This window comes from Lactuca serriola, chromosome 1, assembly GCF_051521515.1.
Source record: "Lactuca serriola cultivar US96UC23 chromosome 1, Lser_US96UC23_V15, whole genome shotgun sequence".
Lineage (NCBI taxonomy): Eukaryota > Viridiplantae > Streptophyta > Magnoliopsida > Asterales > Asteraceae > Lactuca > Lactuca serriola.
In genome coordinates this window covers 248,724,926-248,744,562 of record NC_136408.1, presented here as the reverse complement: position 1 = coordinate 248,744,562, position 19,637 = coordinate 248,724,926, and the positions used below count along the sequence as shown (strand labels likewise).

At 35.8% G+C, this 19,637-nt stretch overlaps 1 protein-coding gene across 1 annotated transcript; it reads right to left on the bottom strand.

Moving 5' to 3' along the window:
* Positions 1-248: 248 nt before the first annotated feature.
* On the bottom strand, positions 249-1,845 carry LOC145050503 (mitochondrial pyruvate carrier 4). Its single transcript, XM_078998745.1, has 5 exons — positions 1,688-1,845; positions 910-1,008; positions 779-831; positions 587-660; positions 249-436 (listed from the first exon to the last, which is right to left on the bottom strand). The coding sequence occupies exons 1-5, from the start codon at positions 1,740-1,742 to the stop codon at positions 388-390; spliced, it is 330 nt and encodes a 109-aa protein (XP_078854871.1). The 5' UTR covers positions 1,743-1,845; the 3' UTR covers positions 249-387.
* Positions 1,846-19,637: the final 17,792 nt, after the last annotated feature.

Sequence of the window (19,637 nt, the reverse complement as noted above, 5' to 3'; positions counted from 1 at the left end):
TCAAAAGATATTAGTCATATGACAGACATATATAAAAACGTATATTCAGTAAACTAACGAGTTAAATTGACAATTTCCCTAAGAATGATGGGTATAGTATAGGCTTATGGCCCTATTAAAATATTTCAAGATTGATTTTAACAAATGAGTAGATAATACAAAATTAATATACTCGCAATATATTCAAAAAAAAAAAAAGGTTATTTCGTTTTTATTTCATTTTTGTCTGATGTCATCGAAATAGAAACTTGTGAAATAAAAACGTTGAATTTGCAAATAAATTTAACATAACAAGATTTTTAAACAATCAATCTTAAGGAAAAAAAAAAACAAACTTAACAAAAAGTGACATAAAATTTTGTTTAATTGCATTGAGTTTTTTCGTCATTATTCCTTTATTGCAGTTGCAGTCTCCTCTTCGTTAAAATAATCATTCCTGGTGTCAAGCCAATAGAAATACAATATGATTAGCTATAAATATAATTGGTTTATCATTTTCTTTATCCCTAAACTCTTAGAAAAATCAAGAATATAACATCTAATAAAAAAAGTCAACTGTAAAACAAGTAGTTTGAGTTTGACTTACCGGATTTTCCGGGAGAGTTGATAGATTCCTGTTCCAGCCATTGCAACATTTACACTAAAAAGGTTCCAGTTTTTCTGTAATCAACAATTAATTATCATCAAATTTCAAATAGCAACATACTTTCATTTTTTATAAGACTCCAAGTTAAATGACGAGTTTACCCTTGTCTAGTAGTAAAGGAATTTGACTTACCGGGGTGATGACCATGCTGTAACGAGACCAGATAATTCCAGTGGCTGTGACAGCTGGCAAAATAAATGAAAATATGTAAACAAACAGGAACAAATGCAAGAAATAAAATTATTTTGTAATTTTAAAAATACCAAATTGTTGAGGGTATGAAAGTTTCTCTGGTGGCTTGGCAAAATCTGCAATATTGGCAATGCTGATGCCCCACTTGAAAGTTGGAGCCCAGAAATGAACTACAAAAACATATTTACTTAATTAATACACAAAAGATATATAAAAAAATTATCAGTTGAACTGAATCATACAAATAGAAGGTTCTTGCTTGAACAACTATGAGATTAAATTGATAGCTACTGAAAGTTTCCTACAATTACTATTCTTTTTCAAAAAATAACTATGTTCAAGAGAATCTAGGAACTGGAAATAATTGAAGTAAGCCAAAACTAGAATCAATTCCACCACTTTTACTTTGGTGATCAAACAAGTTATTGGTCAGCTCTAAAACTTTTGTGGATTCTGAATATTTCAGAAGAAAAATTGATATCCAGAGCAAACTTCACTAAAAAAGCAAAACAGGCTATATATTTGAAGTAATTCAGTACCAAAATCTACCTCCTTTTGCATTTGAGGTGTATTACTTTGACTTAGAAAGTCAAATTATAGCATATCACTGAAACCCATGTAATAATCTCAATAATTCAATCATAACACCGCCGCCACACATAGATGCTGAACTTCTTCAATAAACGCAGAAAAATCGTATAATTTTGTCATCGAACAACATACAAATCAAATCATCAACTAAACCTAAAACCCCCAAAAATCACGCAACGAAAACAAGCAGGAAAACCTAATTATGATAATTAAAAGTTGTAAAAAACATCAGAGTAGTGATTTAAAGGAACAACTCACTCGTTTTCGGGCCAGCAGGGTGATTCCAGAGAGCCTGTAGTTTCGACGAAGCCATTAAAGCTCTACTTTCTCTCTCGAAAATCTCACAAAATTTGCGAAAAGCGTTCGACGAGCAGCATCAAGACTCAAGAGTATTGGTGGGTATATGAGATTTATTAATCTACACGCGCGACCACCTGATCCCCTACTCCTCTCTAGCTGAACATCCAATCACATAATGCCACATGGGTTTTAACCACCGTGGAAACCACCCAATGATGACTTTGACTTTAAATCTTTTGACTTCGTACCAAACATTGATTCTAATTTGCCCTTGCAATAAATTTAGGGACAATTTGATATGATAATCATTGATTCAAGGTCTATTTGGTGTTTTATAGTTGATTATGTTATTTTTTAGGAAAAATGTTTAAAAAAAACATCAACCTTTCGTTCAAGTTTTATTAGGGTTATCAAACTGTAAAAATAAATGCTAAAAGAAAATCATCAGACTTTGTAATTTAATATCAATTACATCAAATCAAATCAAAATATCCTTAAAATAACCAACATACTCTTTAATTTACATTTGTTATATAGTTAAAGATAAAAGATACAAATAAAAATAATTATTCAAGAATGAATATATTACAGATAAGATTTGACTTGTTCTAGAATTTTTTGAAATGTTGTAAAAGTATTAGTTTGTTACTATTTTCTTTTTTATGTAAATCTCTTGTATTGTATAAACCCAATATTAGATTGGAAATAATATTTTTTTTATATAATATCGTTTACATCGTCTTTCTTTCCTCCTTTCCTTCATGGTTGTCTACGATCCTATTCGATCTGGTGGTGGAGGTAGAGACCTAGAGGGTGCAATATCCAATATCCTTTTCTTTTACTATTTTATATGCTAAATATTGTGCTGTAAGTAGCGATGTTTTCTGGTCGGAACCAGACCGAATCATCCTGAACCCGAATAGCCCGAAAATCGAATAAGAGTAATTACATGAACCGAAAATCGGACCAAATAACCAATATAGGTTCAGTTCAGTTCGGTTAATCACTCGAATAACATGTACAAGATGATTGATGACCTAATATAACCGAAAACAACCAAATAATCTGTATTAGGATTCTATAACTTGAATAACATTTACAATATCATTACAAACATTATACTTTTTATGAGTTTTGTAGCTTATGATTTCATAACAAATCTTTTAAAGAAACAAATTTGTTAATTAAAAATAATGCAAATTATACATAATTGTTTCAAATGTACAATAAAAGGTTAGAATTTGTATAGTAAGAATTGTTAAATGTGACTCGAGCATTTAAATCATACTTACGGAGCATTTGGATCATTCTCATGGAGCATTTGAAGCACTTAGAACTCAATGGAGCACTTGGGGTTCATGGAGCATGTGACAAACGAATGGGTTATTTGTTGAAGGGTTGGGCCAAGAAGGATACTTTTGTGCCAAGGGCACTCCCTTTTGCGCCATGGAGAGTCCCTCTTGCGCCATGAAGAATTTATGTTACATCATGGAATATGTTGTTGCGCCACGCTTGGCCTTGTTGCGCCATGCATGTTATTGTTACGCCAAGGTGATGATGTTGCTCCAACCTAGAAGTTCTTGCGCCACTGTAACATCCCAAAATTCAAGGCCAAAATTTTCATTTTTAAATGAGTTGTTATAAAACCATAAGTATAAGAACATCCATAATAACATCTCATGTCAAAACAAAAGTGTCAATAGTCAAACGTGTTATCATAAAATAATATCAGAGTATAATCTCAAAGATCTCATGTGCGGAAAACATAGTGTGATGCGCTGCGATCGCCGGATCCTTTCCTTTGAAAATGAAGTACCTGAAACCAAAATTGAAAACCGTAAGCACGAAGCATAGTGAGTTCCCCCATCATACCACATACCATACATTAGACATACTGCCAGGCGATTCTGGGGTGCCTGACCTACCCTGCCAGGCCATTCTGGGGTGCTTGACCTACCCATGTCAAGCCATTCCGGGGTGCTTGACCTACCCTGCAAGGCCATTCTAGGGTTCCCGACCTACCCATGTCAAGCTATTCTGGGGTGCTTGACATACCCTATCGGTTAGTCACAACTAGGGCCGGGGACTAGTCCCCTAACTACCACTATCACATAATAACATAACATAATCATACTGCTAGGCATGCAAGGGTACTGACTACCCCTTTGGTAGCCGGGGACTATTTCACCCCTACTACTACTAACATGTATAACAGAGCACCCTAGCACACAAAGTATATCAGATAGCAGCAAACCAGACAATTATCACAAAGACAATTGTCACAACTGGCATTTTGCTAGGAAATTATATTCCCATGTAAACATCATCCATTGTAAAAGCCTATACTTACTATACTCTATTCTCATTCAAATTCATCTCATATGTTCAACTAAGGGTTGGAAACCCTAGAAATCCTGACTCAAGTTCATTATGGAGTAGGATTCTTTTATTGGGCCTAAGGGACCCATAAATTATCAATTCATCAATCTATAACATTTTTGGGCCATTTGGGCCTAGAATGATTCATTCCACCTCTAATGGGCCTTATTAGGCCATAACAACTCCAATTAACCTTAATGGACTTTAGAATCCATTCTTCTATGTCAAATTGGGCCGTAGATGCACTTAAGGGCCCAATGGGCCGAAACTTATTTATTGGGTTTCCCAAAATCAAGCAAAGCCAAGAGTGGGCCAAACTAATTCACCCTCCTTCCTCCTAGCCCAAATCTCGGTCCATGTTTAATAAAAAATAAAAAAATAAGGGGATTAACTAGCATTAGACACATCATTATTATATAATGGACTTCCATGCAATTTAGCCACTAGATAACTCATAAATATCATGCATCAAGAACTTCCATCTCCTCACTCTCTTTCTTCCCTCCCTTCTTTTTCCTCTTGGCCAAACATCCCAAAACACCACATACATTTCCTTCTTTCAAACTCTCTCAAGAACTCTCTTCATCTTCCTCTAAATTTTCGAGTTTAGTGTGTTTCAAGAGGATTTTTCATCACAGATCATCATCATTGGTAAGATCTCACAAGCTAAGTTAATTTACTACATCTTTAAACTTAAATCACTCCTCTTACCACCTCAAATTCATGACCATGCTCCCTAGAACTCATCAAGATTCGAAGATCACTTCAAGAAGCTAGCTAGAGTCATAACTTACACCACCTTCTTCTTATCTTCATCACAACCGAAATCCAAACCCTAAGGTGAGCTTCATACCCTTCTATTTTCGGTTTTCATATGTTTTATGGGGGAGAATACAAGAAAATGTGTAGATCTATGTGTATGTGTATGTTATGTGTGATTTGATGCATGTATGTGTGTGATGTTATGTTTTTTGTGATAAATATGTAACAAAAATGGATGATAATTCGAGATCTATGGCATGGGAAAAGAAACAAACAAAAACTAAATTCTTTTACACTAAGCTAGTTAAGAAAAATAGCTTATAAGGTTATGAGGAACATACTTTAACATAAAACCCATTTTAGGACTTAATATGTTAAAAATACAAAAACTGTCAATTCATGGTTTCTTGAGGGCCAAAAGAGTCAAAACAGTTTTTTTATAATCATTTTTCTGAATATTAGAATTTTCAAAGGACTTAAAATGCAAAAATTTAAGTTATTGGGCTAAATATGGGCTTTTCGGCCCAACAAGCCCAAAATTGCGAAAATTGAAGTTTTTAAGGGGCTGAATTGTAACATTCTGTAAAACAGGGGATTTGAAGTGAAATAAAACTATTCCAAAGGTCAAAAATGCTTTTCAAATTCAAAAAGGATCAAAAATGTAAACTTTTTATATTTTGGGCCCAAACTGTAAAAGTTGCGAAATTTGGGGTTTTAATCCAGAAAACATCATTTTGGAAGGGCTAAAGCTGTTTACAAATTAAATTTTGGGTTAAAAATGTCTTTTCAACGATTTTATGATACAAAAGTGTCAAGAAAATGTTTTAAGGACTAAAAATGAAATTCTTTTATATAAAGGACTAAAAGTGTTATTTTTATAAAAGAAAGGTAGTGAAAAGGTAAAAATCATACTTTTAAATCAATTAATTCATTAAGACAAAATACAAGATACCCGACTAGTGATAAAACAGAAAACGAATACACCTTCAATACCAAATATCGTTATAAACGAATTGATTCGGTCTTGAATCAATACAACACAACAAGCATCAAATTAAAAACACTTCAATAGATACGTGATGACTGCAATGAGTAAATCTACAAACTTTGGGCTTATGAGTTTCAAGTTATGCTTGTTGGGCCTTGCAAGCCTATCAACATGATCTTTGGGCCCAAAGGGATAACGCTGATATGTTATTGGGCCTTCAATGATCCAATATTTTATAAAAGGACTTTCAATAGCTTTTATGTGCTAGTGGGCCAAAGTGTCCTGTTAGAAAAGCTAGTAAGGTCACAGTAAGCAAGTGCGAGTTGGACCATCGTGTCTTTCGCATCCACGACAGCCTAAGGTACTTACGATAGTAGTGGGACATAATACTCCTGTAACACCCAAAGTTTGAAAGGCCAAGAAAGGAAAGGAAACCCTAAGTTTAAGGGACGACTCGGCGAGTCCAAGGAGGAACTCGGCTAGTCCGAGCGGGATCCGAGTAGAGGAGTAAGTGACCGACTCTGCGAGTTGGCCAAGGAGACTCGGCGAGTCTGGTTTGTATGAGGAAAACCCTAAATTCAGGACTTAGAGCCTATTTAAGTGCCTCATTCTCTTCCCTAGGGTTCCTTTACTACCTCTCTAACCCAGAACACCAAACCCTAGCCGCTATATCCATTGTTGAGCCAATTATTGCCTTGAAGAGTTCATTAAAGCTTGGAGAAGGAAGAAGGATCTTGAAGGTGCAAGAAGGGGGATACAGATCTGGGATTAGGAAGATATTTCTAAACACTTGGAGGTAATAAACTAGTTCTTGGACTCCTTTGCACCTAGATCTATGTGTGAGTTTTGGGGCTTTTGGCCATGATTGGTATCCCTTTGAGTTAGAAGCCAAATCTGAAGTTGCTACTTCGGATCTAAGCATATTTTGGCCTTGTGAAGCATAAAGTATCAGCCCTTAAGTTAATTTTGGAGCCTCTTTGCCTTAAACCCTAGTTTATGGTGTATTTAGCCTAGATCTCCTTCTCTACACGTAAAGTTTGCAACTTTACGTGAAGAATAGGCTTGGGAAGGGTAGATCTACAGTTTGGAGTCCATGCATGACTCAAAAGTCCTCTGCATGTATGTAGATCTGAATGGAGTCGGCGAGTCCTTTCAATGAACTCGGCGAGTAGCATGAAGATTAGGAGGAACTCGACGAGTGGGATGAACAACTCATCGAGTCGGATGAAGTTGGGCAGGAACTCGGCGAGTTTGAAGAACAACTCGGCGAGTCTGTTGAAGGATGTCTTGCACTCGGCGAGTCTGTTCTTGGACTCGGCGAGTCAAGTCGCGAAACCCCAAACCCTTCGAGTTGAGACTCGAATCAGTGCGTCGAATGGAGACTCGGTGAGTTGGACAGGTCAGGACTCAGAAATCGGTAGACTCGGCGAGTCATGGACTGACTCGGCGAGTCAAGTCGCGAATGGAAGGCTCTGAACATATGAACTCAGCGATTTAGTAGGTTGACTCGGTGAGTAGGGTTGACCTGGGAGGTTGACTTTGACCAGGACCTTGACCTTGACCAGAGTTGACTTGGTTGTCTTTCGGGGGTCAGTTAGACTAAGTGTTGCATTGATATTGATAGCTCGGGGAGCTAGTGGAGCAGGAGTTCAGAGAGTGGTCGGGCAGTTGCTACTTCAGATCTAAGCATATTTTGGCCTTGTGAAGCATAAAGTATCTGCCCTTGAGTTAATTTTGGAGCCTCTTTGCCTTAAACCCTAGTTTATGGTGTATTTAGCCTAGATCTCCTTCTCTACACGTAAAGTTTGCAACTTTAAGTGAGGAATAGGCTTGGGAAGGGTAGATCTACAGTTTGGAGTCCATGCATGACTCAAAAGTCCTCTACATGTATGTGTTGGAATAGTGTCTAAGGCTGCAACTATATTAGGCAATTATTTGACCCGGTTGTGCATGGTCCTTTTGGGTTGCCTTCACCATAGCAACTTGACAGGATGATTTATAATGAAAGAAGAAATATTATTAATATATTATGAGAATAATATAAGGAATAATATTATTATTATTTGATTAATATAAGTCATAAATTAATTAGGAATTAATTTGGTGACTTAAAGAGATTAATTGAATAAAGGGGCATAAACTGTTAATTGAATAATAGTTGTACTTTGGGCTATAATCCCTTAAGGATAAAAGGGGACGGTTTTGAGGGCTTTGGATAGACCTTAAAATCGTCCAAGGCTTATCATTAGGGTATTGGATTGCTTAGGTCTTAAGTTATCCAATTAGGGTTTTAAGGGTGAAACCCTAGGAGCCTTACAAGTATAAATAGACCCAAGGAGTTGATGAAATCGGCACTCTTGCCTTTGGCAGAACCCTGGCCAATTTCTAGCTCCTCTCTCCTCTCTCCATAATCATCCTCTTGCTAGTTGGTGTTTGTAAGCCATTAGAGGAGTGACAATTATGACTCTAAAGCTCCAAGGACAAGAAGATTCAAGCAAGTGATTCAAGGTAATTTTTTAAATCTGATTTCTTATGTTATTATACTCTAATAGTCATTAGAATTCTTGGATTCAATGCATGTTCAACTAGAGAAGCCTAGATCCAAGCATTAGGGTTTGTAGGTGCATAGGAATGTTCATATGGCTAAAACCCATCAGTGGTATCAGAGCCTAGATTGGTTTCTATTGAATTGATGCATTGGTTGCTTATTTGTTGCTTGCAAAATTTGAATTTTGTGATTCTGCCTGATGAACTCGGCGAGTCCCATAGTGGACTCGGCGAGTAGGCTCAACTCGGCGAGTCCATTGTGGTACTCGGCGAGTTCGAGCGTCAGAAAGAGCTAATTTCGGGATTTCTTGCTGTTTATCTTTTGGATACTTACCATAACCTTAATAGGTCAATATAAATCCGATTTTATGATATATTTGAGTATATTCTTGACCTAATTGAAGATATTTATCAATTAATTAAATATTAATTTCCTTATATGATAATTGATTAATTATTTTAATTAAATTGGTAAATTGTTTTGCAAGAAATAATTATATAAATCAAATATGGATAATTATGTGATTAATTGTTAATTTAGATTATTTGTTATTTGATCCCCTATGTTTTGAAAAGTTTAAAACTTGCCCTCAAGTTTTGAAATTTATGTTTTGTAATTAAAAGTTTAATTTAGACAATTTAAATTTCAAACCCTAGAATTTTACAAGTTTAAAATTCAACCCTGTACTAATATAATATTACAAGATTAATATATATATATATATATATGTATGTATGTATGTATAATTAAAAAATGATAGTCTTACCGTTAGTAGGCCTCATTCACGAAGCCGGTCTATAAGGTGGGTATAAGGTTGCTGCCTATAAAATGGCGCTTAAAGGGTGTACACTCACACCCACCGCTTGCTTGATCGGTGGAGGGTCGTTAGCCGAACGGGTAGGATAGGGCAACCTCATCCCCTCATTAAAAGTATAATATGAAATAGAAAGTAACTACATATTTTTTTTTAAATTCCCAATCCTAGTTACTTTAGGAAAAGTGAATTGATGCAATCCCATGAAATTACACTTTGCACCCTTGCTAAGAAGTTAGTGGAGCGTGTGTGGTTTACCGGCACACTAATTGGTTCTAAGCAAAGGTGGCAAAGGGTGATTCATTGTTTATCATAGTTCGATGGAGCGTGTGTGGTTTACCGGCACATCGAATAGGTGATTGTTACAATGAAGGCACCATGTGAATTTGCATGGTAATTCACACCCACTTTGTGATGCTCGGTATCCCAGTCACAAACGGGAGGGGCATATCGATATTTAAACATGCCATTGAAAAGTTCAATGAATCTCAACAAAACCTAGGAATTCTCAATACATTTAGAACTTAAAGTTATGTTTTCATGGTGGAGAAGTAGTGAATCGTCATTCACTTAGCTTCAAATTTATTGCATGTTAGATTACGGCATCCCTTTTCTAATATGTAAATATTGTTGTTGGATCCTATCCCTAATTTTTCTTATTGGGTGATTTTTAGGGATTTAAATTCTAATCTATCTTTGTCCTTTCTATTTGTAGATGTTGAAGGCGAACAACGCTGCTGCTAGCTCGTTCACATTGATGAGCCTTTGCCAAAAGGTGACTTTCGATGGGACGAACTTTAGCGAATGGATAAGATACATTCACACAATTGCTCGCTACGAGGACAAGGAGTATATCCTCGATGAGAAGCTCGAGAAGATCAACCCAGAAATCGCTACTCCGGCTGAAATGACTGCTTTTGAGACTCATGAACGTGATGCAACGAAGGTTCATTGCATCATGATAGCCACAATGAACGCCGAATTCCAAAATTCCTATGAGGGCATGTATCCATACGAAATGCACCAAGACTTGTTCGAGAGATACCACCAAAACGCGAGGCAGGAACGTTACGAGATCTTCACTAACATGATCTCCGCTAAAATGGGTCATGGAGAATCTCTAACCGTGCACCTGCAAAAGATGCAAAGGTATGTCGATCGTCTTCGCAAGTTGAATGTCGACTTTGGGGAAGACTTGGCAATCGACATGGTGCTTCACTCCTTGCCTCCGTGTTACAATCAATTTAGGATGACCTACCACACGAACAAGGAAGAGGTCACCCTAAGTAAGCTCCAAGGTCTCCTTAGGGTTGCTGAGAGCAACCTCAAGGACAAGTCTGTTGCACCCACTCCGAATCCACCCGCTGCTCCTGTTTTGGCCATTAGGCAAGGAAGAGGCAAGAAGAGGAAGGCTCTGTCTAAGAGCCACCGCAAGGGAAAGTCCCGAGATGGTTCCTCTTCTAGTGGGACCAAAGTTGATCCTGCTAAGCCTAACCCTAACCCAAAGGAGGCAGAGTGCCACCACTGCCATAAAATAGGGCATTGGAAGAGAAGCTGCCCAGACTGTTGGATTAGTGTCTAAGTCCATAACTATTTTGGTATGGACTTGACCCGATGGTGCATGGTCCTTTTGGGTTGCCTTCACCAAAGCAACTTGATAGGATGAATTATGGAGAGAAAGGATTAAATATGATTTATTAATATATTATGGGAATAATATATTAAAGGAGAAATCATATTGTTTAATTAATATTAGTCAATAATTAATTGGTAATTAGTTTTGTGACTAAAAGAGATTAATTAAACTTAAGGGACTAGAATTGTAATTATAAGATAATTGCAATTTGGGCCATGGATTGCCTTATTTTATAAGGTGGACGAATTCTATGGGGAAACCCATAAGGAAATCATCCAAGGCCTTAATTAATGGACTCCATGGGTTGCTTAGGGCTTAAGCATCCAAATTAGGGTTTCCTTGTTAGATAACCCTAATTGCCTCCTATATAAAGAGATCCCTTATGACCAAAACGTGGCTAAGACTTGTTCTAGGGTTTCACATGTTTTTGGGCAGCCTCTAACCTCTATCCTCTTCATCCTCTTGCTTATGGTGTTTGTGAACCATTAGAGGAGTGACACTTGTGACTCTAAGCCTTCCAAAGTCAATACAAGGAGATTTGGGATTGTTATTGCTACATAACAATCAAGATAACATCTTAAACCTATAATCATGTTAATATGATTACTTGAATGCTAGAATTAGGGTTTATAGTCTTGGATAACTTGCATGTACAATAGAGAAACCTAGATCCAAGCATTAGGGTTTGTATGAGCACATAGGATGTTCTTGTGACCAAAACCCATCAGTGGTATCAGAGCCTAGACTGGTTTCTATTGTATTGATGCATTGTATGATTAAAAAATTCGATTTTTGCGGTTCTAGAGGCTGGACTCGCCAAGTCCATAGATGAACTCGCCGAGTCCATGCTGACTCGATGAGTCCATACCTGATTCGGCGAGTCGGCTCGTCAGAAGGAGGGAAAACCGGGATTTCTTGCTGTTTTTGCTTAAGGATAGTTGCCTTATCATATTAGATCAATATAAATCCGATTTTATGATATATTTGACTATATTCTTGATCTAATTGAAGATATTTATCGATTAATAAAATATTTGTTTCCCTATGTGATAATTCATTAATTATTTTGATTAAATTGATAAATTGTTTTGCAAGAAATCATTAAACAAATCAAATATGGATAATTATGTGATTACTTGTTAATTTAGATTATTTGTTATTTGATCCTTGTGTTATGAAAAGTTTCATATTTTCCCCTTTAGGTTTTATAGTTTAAATTTGAACCCAAAAGTTTTGTTGCTTTGAAATTTAAATAGTTAAAACCCTAATGTTTTGAAAAAGGTTTCAAAACTTGCCCTCAAATTTTGGAATTTAAATTTTGATTAATTGTTTAATTTTGATGTATATTTAAATTCTAAACCCTAATGTTTTGAAATGTTTCAAAACTTGCCCTCAAGTTTTGGAATTTAAAAGTTGATTAAAAGTTTAGTTAGGAATGTTAAATTCTAAAACCCTAGTAATTGTTTTGAAAAAGTTCAAATTACACCCTTATGGTTTTATTAATTAATTAAGGTGTATAATTAAAAGAGATTTAATAAATCCATAAAAGTTTTGGTTTACAATTTAATTGAATTAAAAGTATAATTGTTAAATTTGACCACCTAATATTTTAAAAGTGTAAAGTACACCCTATACTATATATAACATTAAAAGTCTAACATTATATATATGTATGAGTAAAAGTCAGTCTTACCGTTAGTAGGACTCATTCACGAAGCTGGTCTATAAGGGGTGTTTAAGGAAATTGCCTATAAAATGGCGATTGAATGGGTATCCACTCTTACCCACCGCAGTCTTGACTAGTGGAGGGTCGTTAGCCGAACAGGTAGGATAGGACAAAACCTTCCATTATAAGTATAATGAATTACTAAAGTAACTAAATGTTTTTCAAATTCCCAATCTTAGTAACTTAGGCAAAAGTGAATTGATGCAATTCCATGAAATTACACTTTGTGCCCTTGCGAAGACGTTAGTGGAGCGTGTGTGGTTAACCGGCACCCTAAATGGTTCTAAGCAAAGGTAGCAAAGGGTGACTCGATGTTTGTCATAGTTCGGTGGAGTGTGTGTGGTTTACTGGCACATCGAATAGTTGACCGTAACATGTGAGGGCACCATCTAAGTTTGCATGGTTATTCACACCCGCTTTGTGATCCTCGGCATCCCAGTCACAAACTAGAGGGGCATATCGAGATTTAAACATGCCATTGAAAGTTCAATGAATCTCAAAGGATCTAGGAGTTTTCATAGATTTAAAACTTAAATTTCTTTTTCGTTTTTCATGGTGGAAATTAGTGAATCGTCATTCACTTACCTTCAAATATTCTGCAATTAGGGTTACGACATCCCTCTCCCGAGTTGTGGAATATTGTGTTGGGTCCTAGCCTTAGTATCTCATTTGGGTGATTTACTAAGGACTTAATCAATCAACTAACTTGAATTCGTTTTCTCCCGTTTTGTAGATGTCAAAGTTCGACAACTATGGTTTTCCAAAATCCCGTGGAACAAGCATTCCACATGAAGATGATATTCCACGGTTCGATCGAGGAACAAGAGATCATGCTTCACTTCCTCCTCCTCCTCCTCCAATTATTCTCCCTAAACCACAAGTTCTAAGGCTTGAAAAGTTCAAGATCACTCAAGCCCTTTTGGCAAGTAAACATAAAGAAGGAAATTCGGTGTGTGCACACGTCCTAAGGATGAAGTCACACATTGATAGGTTAAGAATGTTGGGATCCATTGTCTGTGAGGAAATGGCTGTTGATTGGGTTCTTCAGTCATTTCCTAACTCATATAGTGAGTTCGTAAGAGAGTACTATATGATGAATCGCGACGTGACCCTTATAGATCTCACCTATATGCTTATTGCTGCTGAATCAGCAATGGTTTGGCGCAATAAAAAAGCAAAGTTGATTGGTGAATCTGCCTTAAAGACCTCTATGGATATAGACAATGGCAACGGAAGACATGCTATGATCGAAAAGTTTGATCATAAAAGAAAGGCAATGTCTGAAGTAGTTCCATGTCATGTTCCAAAAGAGTCAATTTGCTTTTATTTCCAAGAGAAAGGGCATTGGAGAAGAAGCTGCCCCATTTACCTAAGAGATCTAAGAGATGGGAGAGTCGAAACGTATGGCTCTAATATAGGTAAAATCCATTAACTAACTCCTCTTAAGCTTCTATTCTAGATTCTTAATACATAATGTGATAAGATGTAGGATCGAAGAAAAGAAAGGAAGCTTAAGGGAAGAAGTGAGCAGAATCTAACCGTGAAGGAATGGATTTCGATCGCATTCCTCGAAGATTAGATTCTTGAGCTACTACTTAGAGTTAGAATTAGATTGCTAAGAAAGATGTATTAGCATAGTTTTTCAATGAATTGCATTGTAAGGTCAAATTTTTTCCGCAATAAAATAAATTTTGACTTTATGTTATTTATTTATCCTTGCAATGACGTGTATGAAAAATTGATGTTTGAATATTTCTATTATTAGCAATAATTGATTTGATTCTTAATTATGGAAATGTCGAAAATTTACCAAATAAGGAGAGTTTCTCATCGCCCAAATTTCAATTGGACAGAAACTTGGAATCATGCAAGTTGGTTGCACGATGAATGAGAAATTTCATATTTGGAAATTAGACTAAATCATTGACAAAGTGTCAAGTAAAGGACTAGGAGATTGAGTACATAAAGTTGCGTGTTGATCAAGTCCACCATAAGAGTAACAAGATATTCGTCGTGATTTACTAAAGGTTTAGTAAATATGATTATACTTACAAGATTAAGTGTAATTCTGAATTGATTGAAAAAGTTTAAATCAATAGCAGAACGAATAAGAAGAATCAAGTAGGCAGAAAGATAAAAGTTTCTCCATTCTAAGAAGAATGGAGAGTAGCTTTTATGCTTTATGATAGGTCTTAATGATTAAGAACCATATCTTAATTGATCCTCTAAGTGAGTCTTGGTACAATTGTATGTCTAAGAAGAGGAATCAAGGATTGAAGAAATGGTCAAATCAAGAAGTCAATCATACTTCATTCCAAAACAAGTCTTAGAGTTAAGATTGCGACATTGAGTGAAAAGTATTAAGAAGGTTTATATCATTCATCAAATGTGGAAAGTTGTGATGTCTTGGATAAGACAAAGACTAACTAGGACCAATTTATGAAGTGTTTTAAACTACACTAACTCTTGAATATTTGTTTGTCAAGAAATGGTTATTGACAAGAGAATCTTATATGTCAAGGAGTCAGTGGGAGTCTTAATGGTCTTGAAAGGTTTCAAGAACAAATCAAATAAACCTTATCGATCATCACTAGCACACGAGTTGAGGTTTACAACCTATCGTGTCGACATTATTTTGTTTCTGTGCCAATCCAATCGGGTTAATTATGCATGTGAGTCCTACGAGTTCTCATTTGAATGCATAAAAGGCAAGGACCTTGATCAATGGAAAGTACATTGATAAGAAAAAGGTGAGCTGCTTAACTACTTGGAAGACATGGTGGGCAGCTGTGCTACCATAAGGCAAGAAATCAAGATTAAGAAAGTTCGGTCCATATGAGTTTGAATTTGTCGTAAACTTTGGTTTAACAAATTCACATGGATAGGAACACATACACCGTTTAAATCTAAGTGTCATAAGATTTCATCCTTCATGAAAATGATTGTGAGGAAATGCTTTCACTAAGAAAGATTTTAAGAAGATAGTGATTGTAAAATTGCATTCTCGAATTCGATTATGGTTACGGTATCCCTTTCCATAATTTGAATTGTGAGGTTTGGCAATTAGTCTTAATTGTTTAGACACACATATGAACTGTCTAAGGCAAAGGTGTATAAGTTCAAGAAGCCTTGATAAAAGATTATCAAAGCACTAAGTATTAGAAACATGAACTTAAGAAATTCAATAAGTATTGTTTTTCTGAAAGTTAAGATGTTTATGAATACATGTAGAAGCTAGTGGGAGCATAAGTGTTATGTTTATAATAATCATCATGATAGTGGGAGCATAAATGTTATGATTGTATGATTATTAAGGCACATATTGCAAGTTGGCAATATTAATTATAGAAAACAAGAGTTATACCTTACAAAGTAGTAAGGGTTGTAAAGTTGTTTTGCTATAGTTAAGGGAGAGAATATTATGCTTCATTACAAATCTAAAGGCTTAGGTTGTGGAATGTTAATAAATTTAGTCAAAGGTACATAGTGTGTTCTTAAAATTTCGATTATGATTACGACATTCCTCTTCACAATTCGAATTTTGAGAACATAGCAAATAAAACATTATGGCAGAAGATTGATAAAGTATCAAATGTTTATGTAAGACATTATGCATCGCGTCCCATACGCTTCGAGTATAGGATCGATTGCAAATGCTTTAATATTTGACCATTCTAAAATTTTCCAAATGTCTAGCGCATTTAGAGGGAAAAGGGACTAGAATCGGTTTTGACTAAAATAATTAAACAACTATCAAAGGACAATCCAAAGTTCGCCGAGGATTGGTTGCTTGTGACTTGTGAGTAGTTGGAAGCATGGTATTGAATGGACCATATTGACATTATTATGAATAGAAAAGATTCTATTAAGAATGAGTTGTCATATGGAAAATATGGAAATGTTTCCATATTGGATGGACCATATCGACATTATTATGAATAGATAAGATTCTATTAAGAATAAGTTGTCATATGGAAAATATGGAAATGATGCATATTAGAAATTGAATATTGAAAAAATCTATGACTAGATTAGAAACCTTTATGCAAAAGGATGTTCAAAGGAATGTACTTTGAGTGAGAGACATCATATCTAAGGAATTGTCTTGTAACAATCTCTGATAGAAGACTTTGTAATATCATTGGCAATAGTCTTTGTGACTTTGGTGCAGTGACATTACGAAAGGATAAGTTGCATAGAATGTTAGAATCTAGCATATTCTATAAGTAGCAAGAATTTGATATTCTTTCACTTATGGAAAAAGGATTTGGAGTTGTGAAATGAGAATGATTGGAAATGTGCTCAATTTGGTCTATTTCACAAAGTAAGAACCATAGGTAAACATTGTGTGCATGCTAGGAGCATGGGACAAGTGTAATAATTCAAGTAAGAAGTTGATTACCTGAAACAACAAATAATGATATGGTGATAAATAAAAGGTGTTTTATTTATACTCAAAGGTTTGAGGCCATATGGGATTAGTATTATTCTTGTGTTTCACTTTGCATGTTTTGACTTCCAGAATAATTGAGTTTATTAAGAATAATCGAATTATTCAAACGGGCCACAATCGTTCATATGTTGGAAGTAGATATGAATGAAGACTGTCATGAATTGGTGTGTGGATTGTCTATAAGGTATTAGACACAAGCAAATGTTTGCTGCAACGTTCATGAGTGCTTATGAATATGATTTGAGCATTGGATTAAACCCACGCTCACTTGGATCACTCCATGAATTGTATCACGAGTGATTGGTGAGACAATAACATCTTATATTCTTGAAACTGAGATGTGTGAGTTGTATCTTGCAAATCGGTTGCACATTGATAATATAACGCACTAGTAACTTTGTGTTATAAAACATATTGTTGTGTGTGATTCGGTGAGTGAGTGCAAGCAAGCATTGTATCAAAGTTTGTCCGCTCCTTTTATCAAAAGCAGGATAAAAGCGATATCTTTGGGCCCCTTGATGATTTAGTGATGACAAACGTAAATGCTCGGCCGGGCTAGGGCTAATTTGATTTGTTCAATTAGTCAGTCGTCATAAATCGGAATTCGAGAAATAGTACAAAGAGAATGATTTGAAATCATATCTCATATGAAATCTAGAATGGAGGAATATATGATCCCTTATCTAAAGGACACGCATATCTGATAGGATCAGAGTTGACAACGGCTTTGGAAAGCTACGATTGCAGATTAGGATCTAAAGTCATACGCATAAGAGTTATTAGACTTATCCAAGTGGGAGACTGTTGGATTAGTGTCTAAGTCCATAACTATTTTGGTATGGACTTGACCCGATGGTGCATGGTCCTTTTGGGTTGCCTTCACCAAAGCAACTTGATAGGATGAATTATGGAGAGAAAGGATTAAATATGATTTATTAATATATTATGGGAATAATATATTAAAGGAGAAATCATATTGTTTAATTAATATTAGTCAATAATTAATTGGTAATTAGTTTTGTGACTAAAAGAGATTAATTAAACTTAAGGGAATGGAATTGTAATTATAAGATAATTGCAATTTGGGCCATGGATTGCCTTATTTTATAAGGTGGACGAATTCTATGAGGAAACCCATAAGGAAATCATCCAAGGCCTTAATTAATGGACTCCATGGGTTGCTTAGGGCTTAAGCATCCAAATTAGGGTTTCCTTGTTAGATAACCCTAATTGCCTCCTATATAAAGAGATCCCTTATGAACAAAACGTGGCTAAGACTTGTTCTAGGGTTTCACACGTTTTTGGGCAGCCTCTAACCTCTCTCCTCTTCATCTTCTTGCTTATGGTGTTTGTGAACCATTAGAGGAGTGACACTTGTGACTCTAAGCCTTCCAAAGTCAATACAAGGAGATTTGGGATTGTTATTGCTACATAACAATCAAGGTAACATCTTAAACCTATAATCATGTTAATATGATTACTTGAGTGCTAGAATTAGGGTTTATAGTCTTGGATAACTTGCATGTACAATAGAGAAACCTAGATCCAAGCATTAGGGTTTGTATGAGCACATAGGATGTTCTTGTGACCAAAACCCATCATAGACTACCTGCAAGCCATCAGGGAAGGAATGATCAAGCCGTCTTTTGCAGGTATATACAAAATTAAATCTAATGATTCATCTCATGCTATTTCTTGGGTACCAGATACCGGGTGTGGTTACCACATTTGTTCTAAATTGCAGGGACTAAAAAGAAATGGATTTGTGGAGCATGGAAGAATAAATCTAATAATGGGGAATAGATGATCGTCGCCTGTCACCAAGATCGGAGTTTACTCTTTAGTGCTCAGTAGTGGATTAGGATTAGATTTAAATAATTATTGATATTCACTAGATATGGCAAGAAACATCATTTCATTTCATGGTTTGTATAGACAAGGTTTTAGATATTCATTTGATAATGAAAAGGGTTATATTATTGCTTATCTTAATGGTGTTTTCTATTTTGAAGCATTGCCTTGTAATGGAATATATGAAACTGTGATGGTTATAGACAATTTAGGAAATGATGTGTTGTGTATTGATTCTTCCAATGGTTTGGATAAATCATGCTTATAGCATTGTCGTCTTGGACATGTCAACAAGAAATGCATAGCCCAACTCCAAAAGGATGGAGTTTTGGAGTCATTCGATCTTAGGGACGATGACGTATGCGAGTCATGTTTACTTGGAAAAATAACCAAGTCACCCTTCACTGGCACTTGTGAAAGGGGTGAGGGTTTATTGGATCTCATACACACCGATGTGTGCAGGCCCTTTAGATCCACCACAAGGGATGCAAGCCGCTTCTATGTGAATTTCACTGATGATTATAGCACATATGGGTAAATCTACTTAATCAAGCACAAGTTAGAAACCTTTGAAAAGTTCAAAGAGTTTAAACAAGAAGTGAAGAATCAGTTGGGCAGGAAAATCAAGATGCTTCGATCGGATCGAGGCGGAGAGTACCCAAGTCTTGAATTCCACAACTACCTCAAGGAATGCAGAATCGTTTCACAATTGACGCCACCTAGGACACCGCAGTTGAACGGTGTGGCTGAG